Source organism: Kwoniella shandongensis, chromosome 10, assembly GCF_008629635.2.
Source record: "Kwoniella shandongensis chromosome 10, complete sequence".
NCBI lineage: Eukaryota > Fungi > Basidiomycota > Tremellomycetes > Tremellales > Cryptococcaceae > Kwoniella > Kwoniella shandongensis.
The window spans coordinates 1,178,357-1,199,390 of NC_089296.1; the positions used below are offsets into that span (position 1 = coordinate 1,178,357).

The window sequence follows — 21,034 nt, forward strand, 5'->3', positions numbered from 1 at the left end:
TAACCAAATATCCCAAAGTCAAACTGTCTTTCCGGGTGTTCATTCGAATTCAGTTCGCGATAGCGGAACCAAATCGGGGATGACGCGCCTAATCGATGCAGACAGCGTTGAACGTGAAGGCGCGCTTGACACTGCCACATTGGATCTTCCGGGTGGCAGTTGAGCTATAACACCGATATGTTCCGATGTATACGCATAGTGGCATGCTAAGTGGTGGGAGAGGGGAGAGTATTCCGCCAACCCTCATTGGAGCATCTCAACGAGCGAGCAAGCAACCAACGCTCTGGCAACCAACGGACGCATCCTTGACATCTTGCTTGTTACAACATCTAATCATCAATCGCATCACTCTCACTTCTCCTACTCTCCTCTCCTCCCAACACTACTCCTCTCCGATGTTGTCTCAAGCCTTCCCTAGGCTCGCCGCCAGGGCTTCTGCTCGAGTATCTCCGCTTCAAAACTTGGGCAAGGTGCGTCTCATTCCTCCGATCCGTGATCTAAACGCAAAGTATACTGACAATCCATCTTTACGCCCACTATAAATGAATAGGCTCGATTCTCATCCACTCATGCCGCTCCTTCCCAATCCATCTTCGCGTCTCGGACCGCCGTAGCTGGTTCCACCGCCATCGCCGCCGGTTCGATCGCTTGGTACAGTCACTTGTACGGCGTCCCTTCTCTCCTTCCCGAGGCCTCGGCAAACTCTGCGGCGGAGAATGGAATGCACCCCACTTCCTACCCTTTTGAGCACTACGGACCTTTCGAGACTTTCAACCACCAGGCCATTCGACGAGGTTACCAAGGTGTGTACGGAGTTTTGTTTTTGCTGCAAGTTGGGATATTGAAGGAGGCGGAAAGCGATGGGGTTGGGAGGCAAAAAAAAATACAACACATTGTACTGACTTTTCACCACCAACATAGTCTACCGAGAAGTCTGTGCCTCTTGTCACTCTCTCAACAGAATCGCCTGGCGAAACCTTGTCGGTGTCTCTCACACCGTTGATGAGGTCAAGGCCATGGCCGAGGAGGTTGAGTACGAGGATGGACCTAACGACGAGGGAGAGATGTTCCAGAGACCGTAAGTGGGGATCGGCATGTTTACCGCCGGAGTCAGCTGATCAGATTCGTTCCATCTCACAGAGGAAAGCTTGCCGATTACTTCCCCGCTCCTTACCCCAACGAGGAGGCTGCTCGAGCTGGTAACGGAGGGTGAGTTGCCTCCGTTCGTATTTTGAAGAAAAGAAACTGATTTTCACTTTTTCGCAGTGGTCTTCCCCCAGACCTTTCATTGATAGTCAAGGCCCGACATGGCGCTGCCGTGAGTCGCCCTCGATTCACTTATGAGTGTTTGCCTAACCCGATATATATCCCAATAGGACTACATCTACTCCCTTTTGACCGGTTACTGCGATCCCCCCGCTGGTGTCAAGCTCGCCGAGGGTATGAACTACAACCCTTACTTCCCCGGTGGTGGTATTGCTATGGCTAGGGTCTTGTACGATGGTTTGGTTGAGTACGACGATGGTGAGTGTTTTCATACGCGGCGCATATGAAACAGAGTGCTAAATAGGTCTATCACAGGAACACCTGCTACTACTTCTCAAATGGCCAAGGATGTCACTACCTTCTTGAACTGGGCTGCTGAGCCAGAGCACGACCAGAGGAAGAAGATGGGTCTCCAGGTGAGTTCACTATCACGCTCGTATATGGCCATCGATTGACGTTCCCTCAGGCTCTCATGATCCTCACCTCCCTGTTCGCCATCTCCGTTTACGTCAAGCGATTCAAGTGGTCTTACATCAAGACCCGAAAGATCGTTTACGACCCACCCAAGCCCGCGAGGCACGGTCCTCTTTAGAAGTGTTGAGGATTTGCGGTTTTGAGGACGGTTGTGATTTGGGCATGCAAAACATCATTTTGAGCACAGTTGAGCGGCCAACTCCATGGCTGATGAGCATGATCATATGACCCCGGCAATGTGTTCACTAAAGGTCATTCCATCGTAAAGTGCTCGCCATCGCTACTTATTTCTATCTAATTGTCAAATCTATCACGTCACTTCAACCTCTCGCACCGCAACAGCAGGCCCAAGGGAATCATTGAGCTTAGTCGTATCCAACCTTCCTTCACTGCCCATCCTTACAATTGTACTTGGTTTCCTGTCCGGTTACACTGCGATTCGGTGGTTTCATTTACATTTTTCTGCGACGCCATTGTCATTCATCATTTTGCCGTCGAAAGTCTCGTCGCAATCGTGGATTTGAGAATCGGTAACCTTGGTGCCATCCCTGTCACTGCCATCGCCATCGTCGTCGCTGTCACTCTCGAGGAGGGATAAATGTGGTCCTTCGTTCTGGCATGGTGATTATCGAGAACGAGGCGAGCAATTTTACCTCCTACGCCTTGAATGTGCATGTGTTGGAGCTCCCCAATAACGAATCGATTCTCTTCCGCACAGAGAATGTGGTGCACGTTCCAGAAAACCCTACAACTCACGCCCCGAGAAAGGATCTCCAAATACGCCTGTAAAGCAGGGATCCTAACGAAAGATTTAGTCATTAACAAGTGTGCAAACAATAGCGCTAAGTGTCCAGCAGCAGAAAGTGATTGTTCGCCTGTACTTGCTTTATCTCTCGCAGCAGGTGATAGAAGAGGATAACCTCCATAGGATCCTTTGTTACCGAGACACCAGGGTGTTCCGAGATTTCGACCAACAACTCAGAGTTCAACCAGTCGGAGACATATCGGAAGAGACCATAGCTTCTCTGTACACAAACTCCTTGAAGCTATCGGAGTTGATTCCAATAAAGCTCATCCTCAGAACAGAGGTCCGTCTTTGCACCGCATCGAGAGGGTTGCCATCCATCAGACACTACTGGATAATCGTTCAAGGCGATCATCTTACAAATGACGTCGAAATCTTGGCTCTCGAAAGAGAGGATTGCTCGATAACGGGCGCAGTGGTCTGCGGACTTCATCTTGGAAACAACCTTGATGGTCACGGAACTAACGGGAGAAGGTTCCGCCGAGGACCAGATATCCTCGATCGTGACCCCGGGTCTTGGTGTGTGGCAACTCGCCTGTCGATTCTGGTCAGTGAGACGCCGAGGCCGAGTCGGATTTTAGCGCGGGAGTAGTCGAGTCTCTGTTAGCTGAACTCGAGGTTACATTCCCTGAAGAATCGATGTTGCCAGCTGACGTGCCAGGAGAGTTTGACTGGAGTGAGGATGGAGGGGTGGTCTCGAGGGTGGAGTTTTCAGTCGACGAATGATCCGAATGATCCTATTGATCTTCTGATGATTCAGACGAGTGTCTTGATGAAGGCGGTTTCTTCCGAGTCGAAGTCACTCTCTGAATGTCGAAGGACGGAGCTGGCCCCAAGAAAGGTGGAGGAAGTGTATCGTTCTGTATGAGTGTTTCCTTGGGCAGCGCAGAACTCGTGATTCGGTCAAAGACACACGATCGCTCAGTCAGAACTCAAGGGCAACTGCTGACATTGAGCATCGGATCGGGTAGGTAGATCTCGACCTTGTGGAGAAGCTGCGCTCTGTGAGGAACAAACTCGTTACCCGTAGTCATACTGGATGTGCCATTGATCGGTATGGTTTGATGTCATGAGGTTAGAAAGAGAAGAACAGAGTTGGAATCAGAATGATGGCAGAGCTACTTGGATATATACGACGAGAAGTACAGTGCACAGTGTACAGTTGGTCGAGCATAAACCTGAAACAAACACACACTTACAACTCAAATCAACCGCTTCTACGGCGCACGGTGCACATTGCGTTTAGTGTTATCGCTATCGATTGTAATCAAAACACAAGGTATCTCGTTACGTAACTCGAATCGGATGATGCAATATCATGATATTCGGTATTTGATGCCGGTTGCTGCGTTGCTGCTGTGAGCTCTGCTGCCATGAGTCAGAGCAAAACCAGTTTATTGATCATCCCCAAATCACACAAGTCAAGTTATTAACCGGACAGTCGTGTGCTACTCCTCCATAACAATACACAATTGCTTTCAGCAATTCAGCCATAACCCCTATCAAAAAGGTAGCGACACTCGTTGTTGGATCAGATCTACGTGCATCACCGATATTTGCTTCACCTCTTTTGACGTTTAGAGATCTCATTGCTCCTTTCACTATTCCCGCTTTCGTCGCAGCTCATCTTGGCTTCGACTCATCACATCCTCGAGCAGGGCTCACCAATCGGTCCTTCCTTTACTTCTAGCAGCATTCTCAACACCCTCTCCCCCGTATAATCATCAATCCTCCTTCGCTTGCTTGCCCTCGTCGCAATGGCAACAAACGGGTTCAAGTCACCCGCACCGGTTTTACCGGCCATGGGCCTACACAGTTTCCATAATGATTCGTAAGTTCAGTTGCGACTGGCCCCTGCCCTTACGCTCTCGAACCCACCCAAAATCCTTGACCGCTCATCATTCCACTGTGCTGTTGTCATTCTTGAATATACGCTAACGTACGATGCTGTTGGATCCCACAATCACAGTCCTCCTTTCGCTGGTGCTGCGACATCTGCAACCTCGGAACACGGTGAACCGGAAGCCCTCTCTCTGGATTCTTCACAAACATTCCCTCCTCGTCCAGACTCGGCTTCGCCACAAATCGACCATATTCCACTCGACTCTCCTCCCCTCTCCGCAAGTGAAAGCATTGCAATTACCATCAAACCGAATCAACCTATCCGTGACACTTCCTCCTCGCTGACTTTGTCCGGGGACGAACACCTATCTTCTTCCAGATCACGTCGTCTTCTTTCCGGCTACAGATTCGGTAATCCCCCTTCGCCGGTCGGCGTGATCCCTGGATCTGATCGAGATCCACTCGCAGAGTATGACCTACAAGCTGAGACAGCTGCGTTGGACATCGGCGAGATAGAATCTTCCGACTCTAAAATCTCGAGGAAATACAGTCCTTCTCTCGAAGAGGCTCGATATAGTCAACCACTTCCGACCCCACCTATCAGAGATGACGATGACTCACCTCCCCTTTCTGAGGCTTTCAAATCGTACAGCTCGCCAGATAACGCCAGTACTCCAGCCGCTATTTTCCAACAACAGCAACCGTTGCTATCCCCAAATCACACCGCTCAAGGAAAAGATACCGTTACCGTTACGAAAGCTGCCAAAGGACCAGTACCGACAACAAGTACAGCAGGAGCAAATCATAGGGACGATGCGGGTTATGACGCTTTGGACGGGAGGAATGATGGAGAAGCGGATCTGGATGAGAGTGCTCCTCAGGCAGAGGGTGGAGGTTCCGAGGCGTATCTGCAAGGGAAGGGTGAATACGAGTTCCCAAGACATAGATTACGAAGAACAATGAAGGGTGAGCGGATGGTCATATGATGGGCACCGAACAACATGCTGATAATTCACAGACGAATCGAAAATTCCACTCGTCATCGTTGCGTGCGGTTCCTTCTCCCCACCTACTTATCTCCACCTGAGAATGTTCGAGATGGCAAAGGACGAGATTGTAGAGTCTCAAACATACGAGATCATGGCTGGTTACTACTCACCGGTGTGCGTATGATGTTCTTCAGACGACTGGTCCTGCTGACAGATAATCTCATCCAGCTCATCATACTACAAGAAATCCGGTTTGGCCCCTGCAAATCACCGAGTACGAATGTGCGAACTTGCCGTTGAACACACCTCGACATGGCTTATGGTCGACCCCTGGGAAGCTGGACAATCAGAATATCAACGGACGGCCATCGTCCTTGATCATTTCGACGAGATGCTGAATGGAGGAAAAGATGGCGAGGGAGGATGTATATTGGGTGATGGGAAGAAGAGAAGATATAAGATCATGTTGTTGGCGGGAGGTGATCTGATAGAAAGTTTCGGAGAGCCGGGTGTGTGGAGTGAACCTGATGTGAGTGGGCGGCGGATTGTATCAAAACAAGGAGATGTTGACGTTTCACGGGATAGTTACATATCATTCTCGGTCGATTTGGATGTTTGATTGTCGAAAGAGCTGGTTCAGATGTCTGGGCTTTCTTGCTCTCACACGATATCCTATATCATCACAGGTAAGTCAAGCCCATTCCATGCGCTCCATCTCTGAGAATGGTTCGCTGATCCGATAATTGCAGGCGTAACGTCATTGTCATCAAACAACTGATCTACAACGATATCTCGTCAACGAAGGTACGACTGTTTGTGCGACGAGGCATGAGCATCAAGTGGGTCAAGTTCCTTGTTATACATTGTGTCATTGGCTGACTTGCATGTGGCCAAATTAGATACCTCTTACCCAACAGTGTGATCCAATACATATACGATCACAAACTGTATCGAGGGTCTGATACCAAAGCGCTGAACGGGTATTGACAGGATCAGGGAGAGCAAGATTGTACGCAACGGTAAACAGGGCTTATGAGAGACGGTGTAACGTTATATAACTCTTAGAAGGGAAAGGACGGAGATGGTTATCATGTACAGTATATTATAGGGATCTTATTATCATCTTAGACATACATCAATGCAAGTTTGACAAGCACAGCAGGTTTGTTGAGTACGTGTGGACTGGCGCCACTGTGCGGATAGATAACCAGGTGGAGGGTTCAAAGGAAGGGAAAGGGAAAGCGGGGAAAAGCGAAAACATGAGACGATGACGTTGGACGGAAAGCGAGACTTGACAGTTGACTTTGGCTTTCACTTTACACTGCATTTGGTTCTCAACTACCCACATCAAACGCTTCTACTCCGAGATACAAAGAGGGATCTCTCGTCTTCGCATCACTTGAACAGCGTATAGCATCTTTCCTTGCTCTTTGTTTGTCGTGGTACATCATCATTCCCGCCATATTATCAATCGCTCGACCGTTCAGAATTCAGAAATGGGCGTCAACAGTCCCATACCCGGTATGTCGGGACTTGACTCCACCTCACCTAATCATTCTAGGACATAAGGCTGATCGTCATTGATCTCTCTGCATAGTCCGACTTCAAGATGAGACTCGTAAAGCTGCCAAAATCTGTATGTCAATCTCGTGATCTCTGATTTGGATGTGAAGACTGATATTGCAATGTTGCGGTATGGCTTAGTGAGGAGCTTTGTCGACGTAAACAATAATGGATTAGACAAGGTATGTACAAGTTGTCTTATATAGTTCCGGACTCTCATCATCTTACCTGTCTCACCCATGGGCGATGCTTCTTGCCATACCATATCATCGCACATACTCCTGTGGCAACTGCGACCGCCTCTCATCTCATATTGATCCCTCTCTCTCTCTCTCCCCTCTAGGTCATCCCACGAACAGTCCTCGAACGAGCAACCGGTTTCGCAATCTTCACAGTCTTCAAAGCTGGTTTCTTATTCTCCGCACGAGCCGGATCAGGTATCGTCATTGCTCGCTTACAAGATGGGAGCTGGTCACCGCCCAGTGCGATAGGATTGGGAGGATTCGGTTTCGGTGGGCAGATGGGTGCGGAGTGAGTGTCATCCCTTGATTGAGAACTTGGGCTCTGCTGCGGGTGTGAGCAGGGCGTTTGGATGCTGATGAAGCTTGTTGATTTCAAAGAGTTACGGATTTCTTGATTGTGCTCAATGTGAGTCGTCTACAACGGCCCTTTTGGTAGATGGGACTATGCTGACCACTCGCGGATAGTCAAAAGCGGCAGTGTCCACATTCATGTCGGCGGGAAGTCTGACATTAGGCGGGAACCTCTCAGTGAGCAAATTTTCTTACAGCTGTTCTACTTTCGTGCTGATACCTTTCCGCCAGGTCGCGGTCGGTCCACTTGGTCGAAATGCGGAAGGTTCCGGCTCGGTCAGCTCCAAAGGTCAAGTTGCCGCCATGTACTCATACTCTAAAACCAAAGGTCTTTTTGGCGGCGTCTCAGTTGAAGGTTCCGTCATTGTCGAACGACAAGATGCGAATCGATTAGCCTATGGTGGGAATCCTTCAGCGAAACAGATCTTGTCAGGGTCGTTCGATCCACCAGATTGGGCGATGGCTCTGGTCGAACAGCTGGACAAGGCGACTGGTCTTCCTGGAGGACAGAGGTGGAGAAGTAAAGATGAAGATGGAGAAGGTGGTGGAATGGGTTGGGCTCCACCCGGACCTGGAACTCCTGAGAGGAAGAAGAGTGGTGCACCGAGTGGAGGAGGATATGTCTTTGGTGAAGGTTTAGGTGGAGGCGGGAACACTCCGCCTATAGGAGGAGGCGGAGGAGGAGGAGGAGGAGGGAGAAAAAGAGCAGGAAGTTTGTTCGGGGGTGCTGCGGCGGAAAAGACCGGTTCGCCTCAACGACCAGGAAGTGCGAATCGACGAACGAGCAGTTTCAACCCTTTCAACAATGGCGGATCGTCAAGTCCTCGTAGAGGGACAATCAGTTCAGGGAACGGACATACTTCCGAGGCGTATACGGCGGGTCTGACATGGGACTCTTCCGGTCCGATGGGATTGGGGATCGGGAATACGGGAGCGACCACCACCAGCGGGACGAGGTCGAGAAGTGGATCGAGTGGTCTGAGGAGGGAAGGAGAAGTACCTCAACCGTTCTTGTTCATGGCAGCGAAGAATGCAGAGAAGGAAAAGGAGAAGGAGAAGGATTTACTCGGTGATTGGGATGGAAGTAGAGATACTTTTGGTGGTAAGCCCACCAATGGTGGTGGTGGGAGGGGTGGGAGAAATGGGTATGGGAGTATAGGAGGAGAACAAGATCTGCTAGGCAAATGGGATTCGGACGGCACGAAACTATCAGCCTCCTTCGCTCGTCTTGGTACGAATAACGATGGAGGGGCTATTGGACGAAATCGAAGCGACTCAAAACCGTCTCCATATGATGACATACTGGAAGATAAGAGTCGACAGAGATATTCCTCTGGACAAGACTACACGCCACGAGAAACACAATCAACATTTGCGGCGATGGATTGGGCGACCACTTCAACTCAAAGATCGTCGCCTAGCAAATTGACGAAACCTCCTACTGGCAGTCGAGCTAGGGATCAAGCATTCGCCTTTGATGCCCCTTCTTCCAGAGGTGATTTCTCGCCATTCGACGACGAGCCAGTTGGAAGATTACGTGCCGATTCCGGAGCTAGACGGAAGCCTTTCGAGGACTATATCCCGAACGACGATCTGGGATCTTCTCGAGGCGGCGGCGGAGGTAAACCTGACATACGACTGAAAGCGGGACTTGAACAAGATCATCTCAACGATGGATATCCTCGCGCAGTCGGATTATTCGATTTCAACACCGGTACAGCTGGAGATTTAGCCTTCAAGGCAGGGGAGATTGTCGTGATCACGGATAAAGTGGATGATAATGGTGATTGGTGGAGAGGGAGATTGGGTAGTGATAAGGCCATAGGGAGGGAAGGGATCTTCCCAAGTACTTACGTGGAGGTTTTGGAGATTCCGAAGGAATTGAGAGGTGGTGTGGGGAGAAGTGAACTGAGAAGAAGGATAGGGAAGACCGAGTTTGACTAGGGGGCGAGGGGGCGGGCGGGGGCGGGGGGGCCATCGAAGACAAACAGGGCAATCTGGAAAGGCAACTGAGGGGTTAGGAAATGGCAATATGGTACGAGACTGCCTGGTCAGAAGCGGATTGGGAAGGGCGCGATGCCAAGTGCGTGATGGCTGGAATGATTGTATATAAATATGTAGTATCTCAATTTGTCAACATGCTATATGTGCTCGTATACTTGGGTACACACTCGTATCGTTTCAGCTTGTCGCATTACTGTATACTCTGCATATCTGTCTAAATACAAAAAAAGAGATAGCTTAAACCCTGGATGAAGACCGAACGGAGATCGAAAGACTGGGTATATGAGTGCTGGCGAAGACGGAAGTTTGGAAAGCGGTACAAGTGCTGGGGTGTGGGTATCGGTAGGTTTGTGGTCCAATACCAGTAGATGGTACGGAGGTGTATGACGGAGTATCGTTACAACGTACGACTCAGTCTATCTGAGCGTACGTATTTGGGATGGGCAAGGCAGCTGAGGAAGGTCGAGACGACGTGCTCGGATCCAATATTCGTTCGTTTCTCGCTCACATCACTGAAAGTAATCATGAAGACGGGTTTTAGCAAGATGTCCTTATATACGCTGAGACTCGATGACAGCTTACCCAGACAACAACCCTTTTCAGGAGGAGCGAACGGATCTTCTGTTTTACCAGAAGAGCCCCATACGGATGGTAACTAAACAGGGAATTGGAGATTAGCGTCAGTAATTGTATTGTAGCTATGGTAATCGGTCGTTCGTCGTTCTCCTCTCTCCGATTCACTGTGAATGTCATTTGATGTGTCTTCAATGACGTCTCGTCGTGACAACAACATGTCCAGGAGACGACCCTATCTCGACCTTTATCTTCGTGGTAGTCGCCTCATCACGAGCCGACATCGATTACCTCCGTCCCCACTCGCCCACCCACCCACCCATCCTCGCGCCGTCTTCCTTCCACGGGCCTACGGACACCCCCCCCCCCCCGCCCCCCCGCCCACCCCATCTCCACTCAGCCCAAAGAACAGCCGCACGACCCAACTCACCATAGGATCCTTTGTCCCCGTACAATACTTTATCAGACCCAAACTCGCCTCGCTCACTCTCGCTCTCGGTCTCGCGAGATCTTCTCTCAATCTCTGATTATGTTCTGTCAATCTTCGTAGTTTGAGTTCTGCCATTGATTGTTTATGTGGTCGGATCAATTGTGCTGCAACAGGTTGTTGGGCGAGAGTGTGGTTGTGGTTGTGGCTGTGGTTGTGGTTTGGTGATGATGATGACATGGCGAGTATGTGTATAGTTGTTGTGAGAGAGATGACCAAGTAGTGATATATCACTGAGCTGGAAGTACCAAGTATGGTTTGACTATTAGGTCGGTCGATGTTCCACAGGATAAGAGCGAGTCGGTCTGAGCGTAAAGGTCTATCTATACACAAGGCCGAATACGGAAGTGGCGGGCGATGTGTCGCAATACACCTGATGAAGTTGACTTGATCTACAGGTCACTGCTCTTGAGCACGAGCAGAATGAGAAGAAACAATAATGAGCGTGATGGTCGCTAGTGTAGAACAGATGAGATGTGAGATGTGATGTTTTGTACTCGTACTCGTACTCGTACAGTATGATTGAATAGGTAGAGAGACAACTTTAGCTTTTGTAGATGTATAGATGTACGCTACGTTTCCAGGTCCGGAAGGTTGTTAAAGTAACTTACACTCTTACCCTTTGTTGTTCAGGCACACACACACACTCACAGCAGCAGCAGCAGCAGATCCCCTTATTGTTCTTATTCCACAACCACGAGGGGGAATATTCATTTTATCCTTTAAATCCCATACATACATACATACTGCTCGATATTATTATTGCTTCGAAATGACTGTGATACTTTACTTCTCATCTACACAATCACCACTTCGACATTATGCGATATGCGACATCTGCACGATGACCGGAGGATGAAGAGTACCTTTGAAGCAACGACTGACAAGTCTCTCGACAACAATTCTGCTATGTCGCCTACTACTACTAACCACCTGCCTCCCCCTTCATCTCTTGACGGATGACTCCCCCTCCAGCGCCGAGCGTAAAAACTCGTGCCCCTGCTTTCTTCCCACTTTATAAGTTAGCGGTAACACCTGGAGGGGTATACGAATGGTCTTTTGTTGTAAATCACAAATGTGCCAATTTGACTTTGATATAAGCCGGAGATCTTTGTGATGTCGATTCACTCTTTGAGGGGTTGATAAATGGGGAGATCTTGACTCGGGTTCAGGACATGCTGTAGCGTTAGCTAGAGCGTAAGCTATAGCTTTGTAGCTTTGTATTCATGTAGACGACTCGTTGCCTTTTGCATATGTATACGTATTTCATGCTGCATTGTGTGTCGCTCAGCATCTATCATTTGCATGTTGTATTGTCTTGCTTTCATATCGAGTTGAGCTGCGCGTCCCTATGCACAATGCACAGCGCACAGTACACAACCACGTGGACTCGGTGACCGCTCACCGTCTCAACTCTTACTTACTCTTTCCGGTATTCTCCGTTTATTCGAATCAACTGGTAATTACACTACCAGAGATCTGCTTCCGGTAAACTCAAGTCGATTAATTGGAGATTGAAGATTGATCGCCACCCATCTTTCGGCCACAAACAAGATATAAGCAAACGTATCGTTGCACCGCACCTGGTCATCTCAAATCGTCTTTTGTAACTTCTCTTCTCATCTCATCCATTCTTTTGTATAGAAATCATCTATCGACACGATGAACAAGCCAGCTTATCCTCAAGTGAGTCTATCCTCTATCTTCTTTGCAGGTCGTTCACGTTGCCTTTTTGACAAGGTCTCCTTCTACCGCTTCCGCCTACTCTTCTCGTTCGAGGCTGATACTGATACTCTTGCTCGCAGACCGAACAGAACGGTCAACAGATGTATCAAGCATCCGATGGGAGATGGTATCCTACCTCTTCTATGCCTCAGAATTGGCAAGGTCCCCAAGGCGGTCCTCAAGGCGGATATGGTCAACCCCAGAACTATTAGTGAGTACGAGTAGACACATCCATCACACCTAGTCGTCTCTGGCTTGGTCGCTTTCAATCAACTATATACCTTCATCTTTGAGGACTTTTCTGCTAACCAATTTTATCTCGTTTGCAGCGGTCAACAACAGCAGATGTACCCACAATCACAACCCGTCTACGTCCAAAATAGACCAGGTCGCGCCGGGGCCGGTGCAGCAGCCGGTACAGGTATCTTTGGTGAGTACAAAGCGTCTTTTCCGTCCACAATCACCTGCTGCTCTGCTGCTCTGCTTTGACTTGATCGCTCTTCTCATTGTTGAGAATATCATGCTGACTCTTCTGGTACTTTTCAGCCGCCCTTTGTGGTGCTTTACTCTGTTTCGATCTGGGAGCATGTCTCTGCTAAGCGCACGATACAAGTAAAGGACTAGATTCGAAAAGGCTTTGCTTGGGGTTGTGATTGACAACGGTCGGATTCGACTCATACACGACGTCGTCGGAATAATGTTGTATATAGTGGACGGGACCATTCAGACAGTGATAGCTCGATAATGGACGACCGGACCATCTTTCAAAAGACAATGATTTATGCATTTATAGTGTCGGGATAGACTTCTGTATGTCTGTGGATATGATCCCCTTCTGCTTTAACCCATCAACTGCGAGACATCCTCTGGCGGTCTTATTGTTTGCGAAAATGTCAACAGTCTGGGTGGCATATCAAACGGTCCGTCAGCACCTAGTATGCACGCTATCGCAATGGCAGACGATGACTCACCTCTTCACAGCCTGGATGTACTTTCTTGACACTTCATCGTTCAACACATGTGCGATGTTGTCCTGACCAATCTTCTCTCTTGCTGATCGCTCGTGGATACCAACGGAGGTGACACCGATCGGCCAAGCGGCGTTTCCGATGGATAATCTGAGATAGGCGTCGTTGGCGCGTTGATATGAGCGGGATTGCATGTGGTGGACAATCTCAGCGAGGAGTCGAACGACGTCGGGTGTCAGTTCCTGTGGTGTGAGGCACGATGACATAATGACAAGATGGGCAAATTCGAGACGTGATTCGGGACCGACAGGAATTTTGAAAGATGGGAAAATGGGAAGAAGAATCGTACACATCAGCGCGACTCGACGATTGATGACCCCACTCCTGCTTCACTCACTCTTGATCTCAGTGACCTGAACAGCGGTTTCAGGTTCTGGGCCGATTGCACTTGCAAAGTAGCCGCGACTTTGCCCTGTGTCGAACGCTTGATCTCTTCTGGTCTGTTATCCATCCACTCTTCCCACTCTTTGACGACGTTCTGTGAAGAGGACAAACGTTAGTGAATGTCAAGAGTTGGGAGAGAATAGGGAGATCATCGGTGAAGGATGAAGGTTCGAACTCACCTTCAAGGCATAGTAGATCAGGGGGTAGAGCTTGTTGGGGTCTGATTTGATCAAACCCAGATCCAAAACACCCAGATCCGCACCCCTTCTCTTCTTCTCCTCCGTCGCTGCACTTGCATCCTTTCCACTTTCTTGTTCACTGGCATTCCCACTTGTTCCACCAGCAGCTCCTGGTGTTCCTTCCTTCTCCTTCTCTTTCACTCTTTCCTCTGCTAATCTGTGCAACTCCCTCGCTTTCTTCTCAACCTCTTTCTTATCCAAACCACTCTCCATCTCCTCGAGAGCCTTCTTAAAATCATTTCGACCGTGATGTGATCCGCCAGATCTCTCTTCTAACAATTCCAAAGCACGTAATCTCAATCTTCGTTCTTTGTCTGATTCACCGAACAGTCGTATAGGTTGTCCTTTGAGTCGTAATCTTCGAATACATTCTTCAGGGGAGATGTTGAACGCTTCTCTCTCGCCGGAGCCGGAAGCGGAGGCGGCACCTGGTTCGGGAGTAGCTCGTGCAGATGTTGAGGGTGTAGGAGAAGCTGCTAGTCGTGATAAAGACGCCAATCGAGCTTGTTCAGCCTGTCCCAAAACCACAAGAATCAGCGACCATCTCCATTTCCATCAATGCTAATTGGAAATTAGCCGAAGAGAAACGCCAAACCCACCTCCTTCCTCATCTTGCCCGCTCTATCTTTTTCCTCCTTCAACCTCTCCTTCCTCTTCTGCTCTTCCTCCTTCTTCCTCTGTTCCTCCTCTTCTCTCATACGCTCTATATCAGCGCGACGGAGATACTTCTTCGCAGAAGGACCACCGCCGGAAGCGCCATTATCTCCGGAACCAACTGGAAGCTCGAGAGCTTTTCGTTTTGCAGATATCTCAGCTAAGAGACCGTCCATATTGTTGAAGCGTAAGACTGAGCCTCAAGAAGTGGAATGATAAAGCGATAGGTTATGTACAGAATCTGTTGAAAGTTGGTTAAGTTGGCTGTTATTGAGTCTCGAGATACTGGTATGAGAGTGCTTTGGTGGCAAAAGTCAAAATTACCACTTTGGGAATAAACCAGCTGTTACTTGCTTGCTCACAATCAGCAATGCGTCACTCACACTCACTCGTTCAGTCCAGTTCAATCAACCCAGTCGTACACTATACTATCTTTCCTTTTTCTCTTCTTTCTTACTCCTGGTCTATCTCTCACTTTCCAAGTCACTGCAGTCGCTCAGTCCCGTCAGACATCATGGCCAAAGGTGAGTCTCGCATCTCGCGTTGTCCCACCCGTATCATATTCCCGGTCGCACGACCTTCCATCGCTGCACAGCAACCCATGATGTGTGTGCGCTACTTTGTAGCCGAAAGACATGCACTCGCTTCCCTCTCTCGGTGAAGCTGAACCGACATGCTGACCTTGGTTCGCTGTCCTGCTCCTCCATGCTTAGTTCCCAGAAGTTTCCGTCTCTTATCAGAGCTCGAACATGGTGAGAAGGGTATCGGAGATGGATCATGTAGTTACGGCTTAAAGGTACGTAGGGCGTAACATTTTCACATTGCCCAACATCTTTGTACTCTCCCCGTCTTCGCTTCCATCCCCCTTTCTCCCCGTCTTCATGTCTCTTCCTCAGCGGCTCTGTCCCACTGAAGCACACGCACTGATCTCGCGGTCACTTGTCACAGGACAGCGACGATATCGCCATGTATGAATGGAACGGGACGATCCTCGGCCCTCCTCATTCAGCTTATGAAAACAGGATTTTCAGCTTGAGCATTTACTGTGGTGACCATTACCCAGGTGAGTGTGGGGTGGCGTAGTGTATACAATTAACATTAATCCTCCGAACGAATGGACGTCGAGCTGATACACTGCTAACTGGTACAGATGCTCCTCCTTTGGTCAAGTTTGAATCAAAGATCAACCTCCCATGTGTGGACCAGCGTGGTTTGGTGAGTCCACCTTCCTTCTATGTATGATACACGAACAACTCTACCACCTCCATCCGTTCAATGGCACATGAGCTGACACATCGCCGTTCCCCGTTTCAGGTCGACTTTTCCCGTATCCCCTCCATCTCATCCTGGAGACGAGATTTTACTCTCGAGACAGTCCTTGTAGAGCTGAGACGGTGAGTCTCGAGCATCAGCGACACTCAAAGCCGAGGCTGACCCACTGCATTCCTTTCCCAGCGACATGGCTTCCCCTGCCAACCGTAAAAACCCTCAGCCTTCAGAGGGCACCGAATTCCCCCCAGCCGACCTCCAAACTCTTGCAAAGCAACGAAAGGCATAAGAGTCTACGACATTGATAGCAATGGTGTTAGCGATTTCACCATTGCCGAGAAGGGAAGGGATGACAAGAGGTGGATGAGTTTTATGTTCGGATCAGTCGAGCAAGCGAGCGAGCGATCAGGTAGATGGCATCATACGACCCATAAAGCAAGATACGATGACTTTCTATGCAATATCTAGCATGTCAATGTCTTGGCGATTGTTTCAGAAGCGAAACAGACGGTAAGTGAGATGCCAAAGGAGGTCTGATATCCAATCAATTACACTGATTCCCAACATCAGTCAACGTGAAACCCTAACTCACACCTTTTGGACGTTTTGCTTCTTTGTCCTGTGCGCCTTTGCCAGGCTGTTGAAAGCTGGGAAGGGGGATCGGGATTGTGAACACCTTTCTGCCTAAAGTCGAGCCTTCCTTTGGTCAATGGACGTCTCCTCTTTATGGCTGTGCATCATTACTGATCCGTCGACGGATGCCTTTGGTATTCGCGATTGGCCAGAACGGCCCACCGACAGTGGAATTGATAAACCCCTGAGAGCCTTATTGACTGATGAAGATGTAGTTGCCAAGTCGCACCGTTGTATCACTTACGTTCACACTCCATCAATACATTTTCACCATCTTCTGCCTGTCCATCTTCACTTCGTTCACAGCTGAGCTCGTTTACAGACCCTCATCATAGTACTGATCCCCTACTATCATGCCTGTGGCAATTCCTAGCACGAACTACACCCTGCCCGACATCTTCAAATCGCCCAAATCGCCAAAACGATTCTTGACAGCTTTCCACACCAACCCTGCCAACAGCACCTCATCGACGCCACCGCCTGTTCCTCCACTTCCGCCGACTCCTGACGCTTATGCGGGAGAACGAAAGCCGACTCGTTCACCTAATTGGTCAAATTCCTCAACGACATTGTCGAATTACCGCCATCCTTTCGCCTATCCTACTCCTGGCGCTGCTGCAACGGATGGTCCTCAGCCTCAGCCGTCGACGCAGAGAGAGTATGGCGGTGCGACGGTGGTACGAACACCACAAGATGCGTTAGCAGATATGCGATCATTACCATCTGCTTCCGCACCGCTTTCCACTTCCACCATGTCCATCAACGATTCGCCGCCTCGTTCTTCCAAATTGGACATCAGACGAAGTACCAGCGTCAAGGGGAAATTGGCGAATACACTCATCCCATCACACGGAAAGAAGAAGTCAACCAGCCACGATGAATTCCGTTTGGAGGACGTGTTGGGCGTTAGACTCAGTAACAAAGTGGGAGTCGATTCGAGCCAATGGGCGAGGGAGAGCGAGGAGGAGATTGAAAGGACTCGAACTCGTAATGCCCGAGACTCAAGTCCAAGGTCAAGCTCAAGTGATACTACGCCATCGTCTGGATCATGGTCCGCTACGACTCCGAACTCACCAAAATCTGACTTTGGCGGGATTGACAAGGTTCACAAGGTCGACGAGACACAAGGTAGATCCTTCGTGGAGTCTTTGACGCCCTCGTCCCCTGCTTCGTGCTATTCGCCCACCGAGACGCTGCGGAAGGACACTTTCCAACCTATCCCGCCATTCTTACCGTCTGTAACAAGCACGATCACGAACAGCTACAGCAACAGCAACAGCGATAAGAAACACGCCAAGCAACCACCTATCTCTTCTCGTCCAACGACACTCAGACCATCTGTTTCACAAAGACCCGGCCCAATCTCCGTTCCACGCAACTCTCCTATCTATGACAAGCAAATCGGTTCCTAATGTCAATCGAGGTGAATCCCCGCCAATACAAGGGGAGAGTGATCGGAGGGATTGTCATGAGGTCATCGTAACGCTTGAATTTGCATATTCGTTAGATCCCACACCGAACAATACGAACGTAGTTCTTCCTCTCGAAATGCTCAGAAAAGCAGGTCAGAGCAAACTCCTTCAATGGATCAATGTCCACTTATCGAGCAACCTCGACGAAACTAGCGTTATTAGTGCTGCGTATGACCAACGAGAGCCGTCTCAACGAAAGAGTAATGGTCAGGAGGTCAATGTACAGACGGCTGAAAGTGGGAGTAGAGAGGGGAGTTCTGTACCTGAGATGACGGACGGCGAGAGTGCTGAAGAGAGCGATTCAGGACTAGGCGCATTACTTCGGTCAGTCACAGCGCAGTGCTGCGTTCTTGACAAGGGAGATGGAACTGACATCCTATTTTACAGCGACGAATATCTCAAATCACTCTTCATCACTTCTCCAACCACTCACTTCAATCCGATAGGCTTTCCCTCTCCTCCAACGACGCTCCCTTCCCTTCCCAACGGCCAAACCCAAACACAAACGCAAGATTTGATTACGGGACGTAAACGTGCTCAGACTCGTAATCAGTATACTCAACTTCTGAACAAATTCCCAACTCCCACATCGCCTTATCTCTCACCCAAACTGGCGTCGTTAAACCTCGCCAACTCTATGAGAGGCCATATCACGTCCAATAACCAAAGTAAAGTTGGGACTACGGCTCCTCTCAATATCCGTCGTCATGTCAAGCCTCTTAACATAATCGCTACTACAACTACTACCGCTGCCGCTACGGCACCACCGCCCATTCCTCCTAAAGCCCCTCAACGTCAGAGCCAGACTATCGCCTTTCCACCATCATCATCACCATCACTCTGTGACTCTCGCAAAATCGTCGAATTACGCATTTTCCTCACTCGCGAAGCAGGGGTATACCACCAGATCGCCCATCGTCTCGTCTCATCGCGATGGGCCTGGGCCGAAATGACCGATGATCTGCGCAATAGAGTAGAAGATGAGTTGAACTGGTTAGATATGACAAGGTTACTCGACGAAATTAGGATATTACGATTCAGCGAGAGTAAAGGTCTTGGAGATGAGTTTGGCCGTTCTCACGGGATGGGGACAAAGAAGAAGAGTATGGTGCATAAAGGTGGTCACGGATACATTTGAGATTGCCACTGTAGTCGTTTGTATGTACCGTATGCATATGTCATCTTATGTATGTCCAAGATGAGTAAGGTCTTGATGATCTTGTCCCTTTTGATGATGGTCCCTTTCCGGAGTGGCAGAGATACGGCTACCGCAACTACTTCTTGGGATCTTGACCCAGACCCGAGGCGCTAGCAAAGCGACGTCGATCAGCATTCACTCTGTGATTGTGATGGAGAGACAACTCACTGGTTCGTCGCTACTTGGATAGCACGAGCCATAGTAGATCTCACTCTTCCATCCTCCAGCGTGAGCAAGCCGGCGATAGTACATCCACCGGGAGCTGAGTGAGTTGTCAATTAGCTCCGCATCTTCCCATATATCTGCAAGGACTGTGAGCTGCCACTCACTAGTCACGCTATCTTTCAACTGTGCAGGATGAAGTCCGCCATAAAGCGCCATCCTACCCGTACCCTGCATAGCTAAAACCCCATCCCCATTCCCTCGTATCAGCACAAACTCATCCGCTTGCGACACGCGACACGCGGACTCACTCTGAGCAGCTAATTCCAACGCTTCGACTCTAGGTAAACCCATCATCACACCTCCATCGACCATCGCCTCAAGCACGAGCGCAACGAACGCCGGTCCAGAACCTGCAAGGGCGGTACAGGCATCGAAATGCTTTTCGTCGAGGAAACGACATCGACCGCATGATGTGAAGATGTTGAGAATCAAGGTTCGGTGCAAGGCGTCGGAGATGGGAGTGACGACGGTCATTCCTTCTTGGATCTAGCGCGGGATATAGATCACATCAGCGTTCTTGTTTGGACATTCGAAAAAGCTCAGAAGCTCGTCTGAGAGGATGACACAGCGCAACAGATAGCATATTTCAGACCCGCTCCGTGGGGGAAGAGAAGGGACATAGTTGGGTAAAAGAATCCCGCTAGACCCACCTTGCAGTTTGTGTTGGGCATAGCTCGCACAACTTTCGTACTCTCCGGAACCCAGGATTGGAGCTGGGAGATGGTGACACCCGCACAGATGGAAATGACGAGTTTACCCTCGAGGGCTTCGGACATGCCTTGTTCGAGAAGGATGGATTTGGCAATCTGAGGTTTAGAGCTGCGGGATGTAGGTGGGGTAGGTAAGGTAGGTAGGGAAATGGTCGACGACACGACGATTAAAGGGTGTGTAGACGACAAGATCAGCTTCTGTTGCCTCGGTATAGGGCCGCTCGTACATCCACAATGGTGCGGGTGACCGTAGCGTTCGACACTCACCAGACAAGAATTACATCCGCCTCTTTCACCGTCCTCACATTCCCCTCTCCGGCTCTCACTTCGACACTCCCTCCCAAACTACCCATCGCCGCGAAAGTCTTCTTCAACTTCCTCCCAGTCTCTTCTCGACCGACCGTAGCAATGAATTTGCCAGGTAGGGATTCTTCGGGGGCGTCGAGGAATTGGTCAGCTGTCGGAGTTGAGATTCCAGAAGGAGGTTCGACGTTGCCGTTGGAATGTAAAGGTTGGGAGAGTCGGGCTTCGAGTGATGTGAGGACTCCGGAGAGGATGGCAATCCCCATCGTTCCGCATCCTGTTGAGTCGTAGTCGAGTAGTCGATATGCGAAGAATGTGCAATGTGCGTTGATCCGGGAAGAGGGAGGCAAGTGAAACGCAAGGGGAGAAAAGTGGTTGAGTCAGTCTGGATTTCCCGTGCTTGTGACACCGTGAGGTGGTAACGTACCGAGGACAGCTAGTGTATAACCCATTTTGGCTGGTGAAGCTTTCTTCTAGATAATTGAATGAGGTATGGTCAATCTGGGTCGGTTGGTCTGCTTTTGCTGTAAGACAGGGAAGCCACTTTATTCAGCACCATGCGTAGACAAGCGGTCGAAGGAGGCTCCTCCAAGTCTAT

At 49.5% G+C, this 21,034-nt stretch overlaps 11 protein-coding genes across 11 annotated transcripts; 8 read left to right on the top strand and 3 right to left on the bottom strand.

Moving 5' to 3' along the window:
• Positions 1–395: 395 nt before the first annotated feature.
• CI109_105823 (uncharacterized protein) lies at positions 396–1,858 on the top strand (the record flags this gene model as incomplete). Its single annotated transcript, XM_032004327.2, has 8 exons — positions 396–470; positions 551–803; positions 922–1,078; positions 1,141–1,209; positions 1,267–1,318; positions 1,377–1,524; positions 1,582–1,682; positions 1,733–1,858. The coding sequence occupies 8 exons, from the start codon at positions 396–398 to the stop codon at positions 1,856–1,858; spliced, it is 981 nt and encodes a 326-aa protein (XP_031861558.2).
• A 2,444-nt stretch (positions 1,859–4,302) lies between these two features.
• Positions 4,303–6,363, top strand: CI109_105824 (nicotinate (nicotinamide) nucleotide adenylyltransferase; the record flags this gene model as incomplete). Its single annotated transcript, XM_032004328.1, has 7 exons — positions 4,303–4,376; positions 4,515–5,353; positions 5,406–5,550; positions 5,605–5,905; positions 5,962–6,062; positions 6,126–6,215; positions 6,276–6,363. 7 exons carry the CDS (start codon positions 4,303–4,305, stop codon positions 6,361–6,363), a joined length of 1,638 nt encoding a protein of 545 aa, XP_031861559.1.
• Positions 6,364–6,872: 509 nt separating this feature from the next.
• Positions 6,873–9,476, top strand: CI109_105825 (uncharacterized protein; the record flags this gene model as incomplete). The annotated part of the gene is made up of 7 exons (XM_032004329.1): positions 6,873–6,897; positions 6,974–7,012; positions 7,081–7,121; positions 7,283–7,470; positions 7,560–7,587; positions 7,647–7,709; positions 7,764–9,476. The coding sequence occupies 7 exons, from the start codon at positions 6,873–6,875 to the stop codon at positions 9,474–9,476; spliced, it is 2,097 nt and encodes a 698-aa protein (XP_031861560.1).
• Positions 9,477–9,933: 457 nt separating this feature from the next.
• On the bottom strand, positions 9,934–10,776 carry CI109_105826 (uncharacterized protein; the record flags this gene model as incomplete). Its single annotated transcript, XM_065967729.1, has 2 exons — positions 9,934–10,191; positions 10,540–10,776. The coding sequence occupies 2 exons, from the start codon at positions 10,774–10,776 to the stop codon at positions 9,934–9,936; spliced, it is 495 nt and encodes a 164-aa protein (XP_065823801.1).
• Positions 10,777–12,258: 1,482 nt separating this feature from the next.
• On the top strand, positions 12,259–12,920 carry CI109_105827 (uncharacterized protein; the record flags this gene model as incomplete). Its single annotated transcript, XM_032006865.1, has 4 exons — positions 12,259–12,282; positions 12,402–12,532; positions 12,651–12,751; positions 12,868–12,920. The coding sequence occupies 4 exons, from the start codon at positions 12,259–12,261 to the stop codon at positions 12,918–12,920; spliced, it is 309 nt and encodes a 102-aa protein (XP_031858917.1).
• Positions 12,921–13,161: 241 nt separating this feature from the next.
• On the bottom strand, positions 13,162–14,802 carry CI109_105828 (uncharacterized protein; the record flags this gene model as incomplete). The annotated part of the gene is made up of 5 exons (XM_032006864.1): positions 13,162–13,222; positions 13,293–13,531; positions 13,687–13,827; positions 13,913–14,485; positions 14,572–14,802. The coding sequence occupies 5 exons, from the start codon at positions 14,800–14,802 to the stop codon at positions 13,162–13,164; spliced, it is 1,245 nt and encodes a 414-aa protein (XP_031858916.1).
• Positions 14,803–15,140: 338 nt separating this feature from the next.
• On the top strand, positions 15,141–16,184 carry CI109_105829 (uncharacterized protein; the record flags this gene model as incomplete). Its single annotated transcript, XM_032006863.1, has 6 exons — positions 15,141–15,150; positions 15,340–15,422; positions 15,575–15,689; positions 15,777–15,841; positions 15,941–16,020; positions 16,082–16,184. 6 exons carry the CDS (start codon positions 15,141–15,143, stop codon positions 16,182–16,184), a joined length of 456 nt encoding a protein of 151 aa, XP_031858915.1.
• Positions 16,185–16,604: 420 nt separating this feature from the next.
• CI109_105830 (uncharacterized protein) lies at positions 16,605–16,838 on the top strand (the record flags this gene model as incomplete). The annotated part of the gene is made up of 1 exon (XM_065967730.1): positions 16,605–16,838. One exon carries the CDS (start codon positions 16,605–16,607, stop codon positions 16,836–16,838), a length of 234 nt encoding a protein of 77 aa, XP_065823802.1.
• A 43-nt stretch (positions 16,839–16,881) lies between these two features.
• CI109_105831 (uncharacterized protein) lies at positions 16,882–17,940 on the top strand (the record flags this gene model as incomplete). The annotated part of the gene is made up of 1 exon (XM_032006862.1): positions 16,882–17,940. One exon carries the CDS (start codon positions 16,882–16,884, stop codon positions 17,938–17,940), a length of 1,059 nt encoding a protein of 352 aa, XP_031858914.1.
• A 136-nt stretch (positions 17,941–18,076) lies between these two features.
• CI109_105832 (uncharacterized protein) lies at positions 18,077–19,138 on the top strand (the record flags this gene model as incomplete). The annotated part of the gene is made up of 2 exons (XM_032006861.1): positions 18,077–18,324; positions 18,388–19,138. 2 exons carry the CDS (start codon positions 18,077–18,079, stop codon positions 19,136–19,138), a joined length of 999 nt encoding a protein of 332 aa, XP_031858913.1.
• A 136-nt stretch (positions 19,139–19,274) lies between these two features.
• CI109_105833 (pyrroline-5-carboxylate reductase) lies at positions 19,275–20,888 on the bottom strand (the record flags this gene model as incomplete). The annotated part of the gene is made up of 7 exons (XM_032006860.2): positions 19,275–19,308; positions 19,367–19,460; positions 19,528–19,599; positions 19,672–19,909; positions 20,074–20,242; positions 20,401–20,713; positions 20,864–20,888. The coding sequence occupies 7 exons, from the start codon at positions 20,886–20,888 to the stop codon at positions 19,275–19,277; spliced, it is 945 nt and encodes a 314-aa protein (XP_031858912.2).
• Between the last annotated feature and the right edge of the window lie 146 nt (positions 20,889–21,034).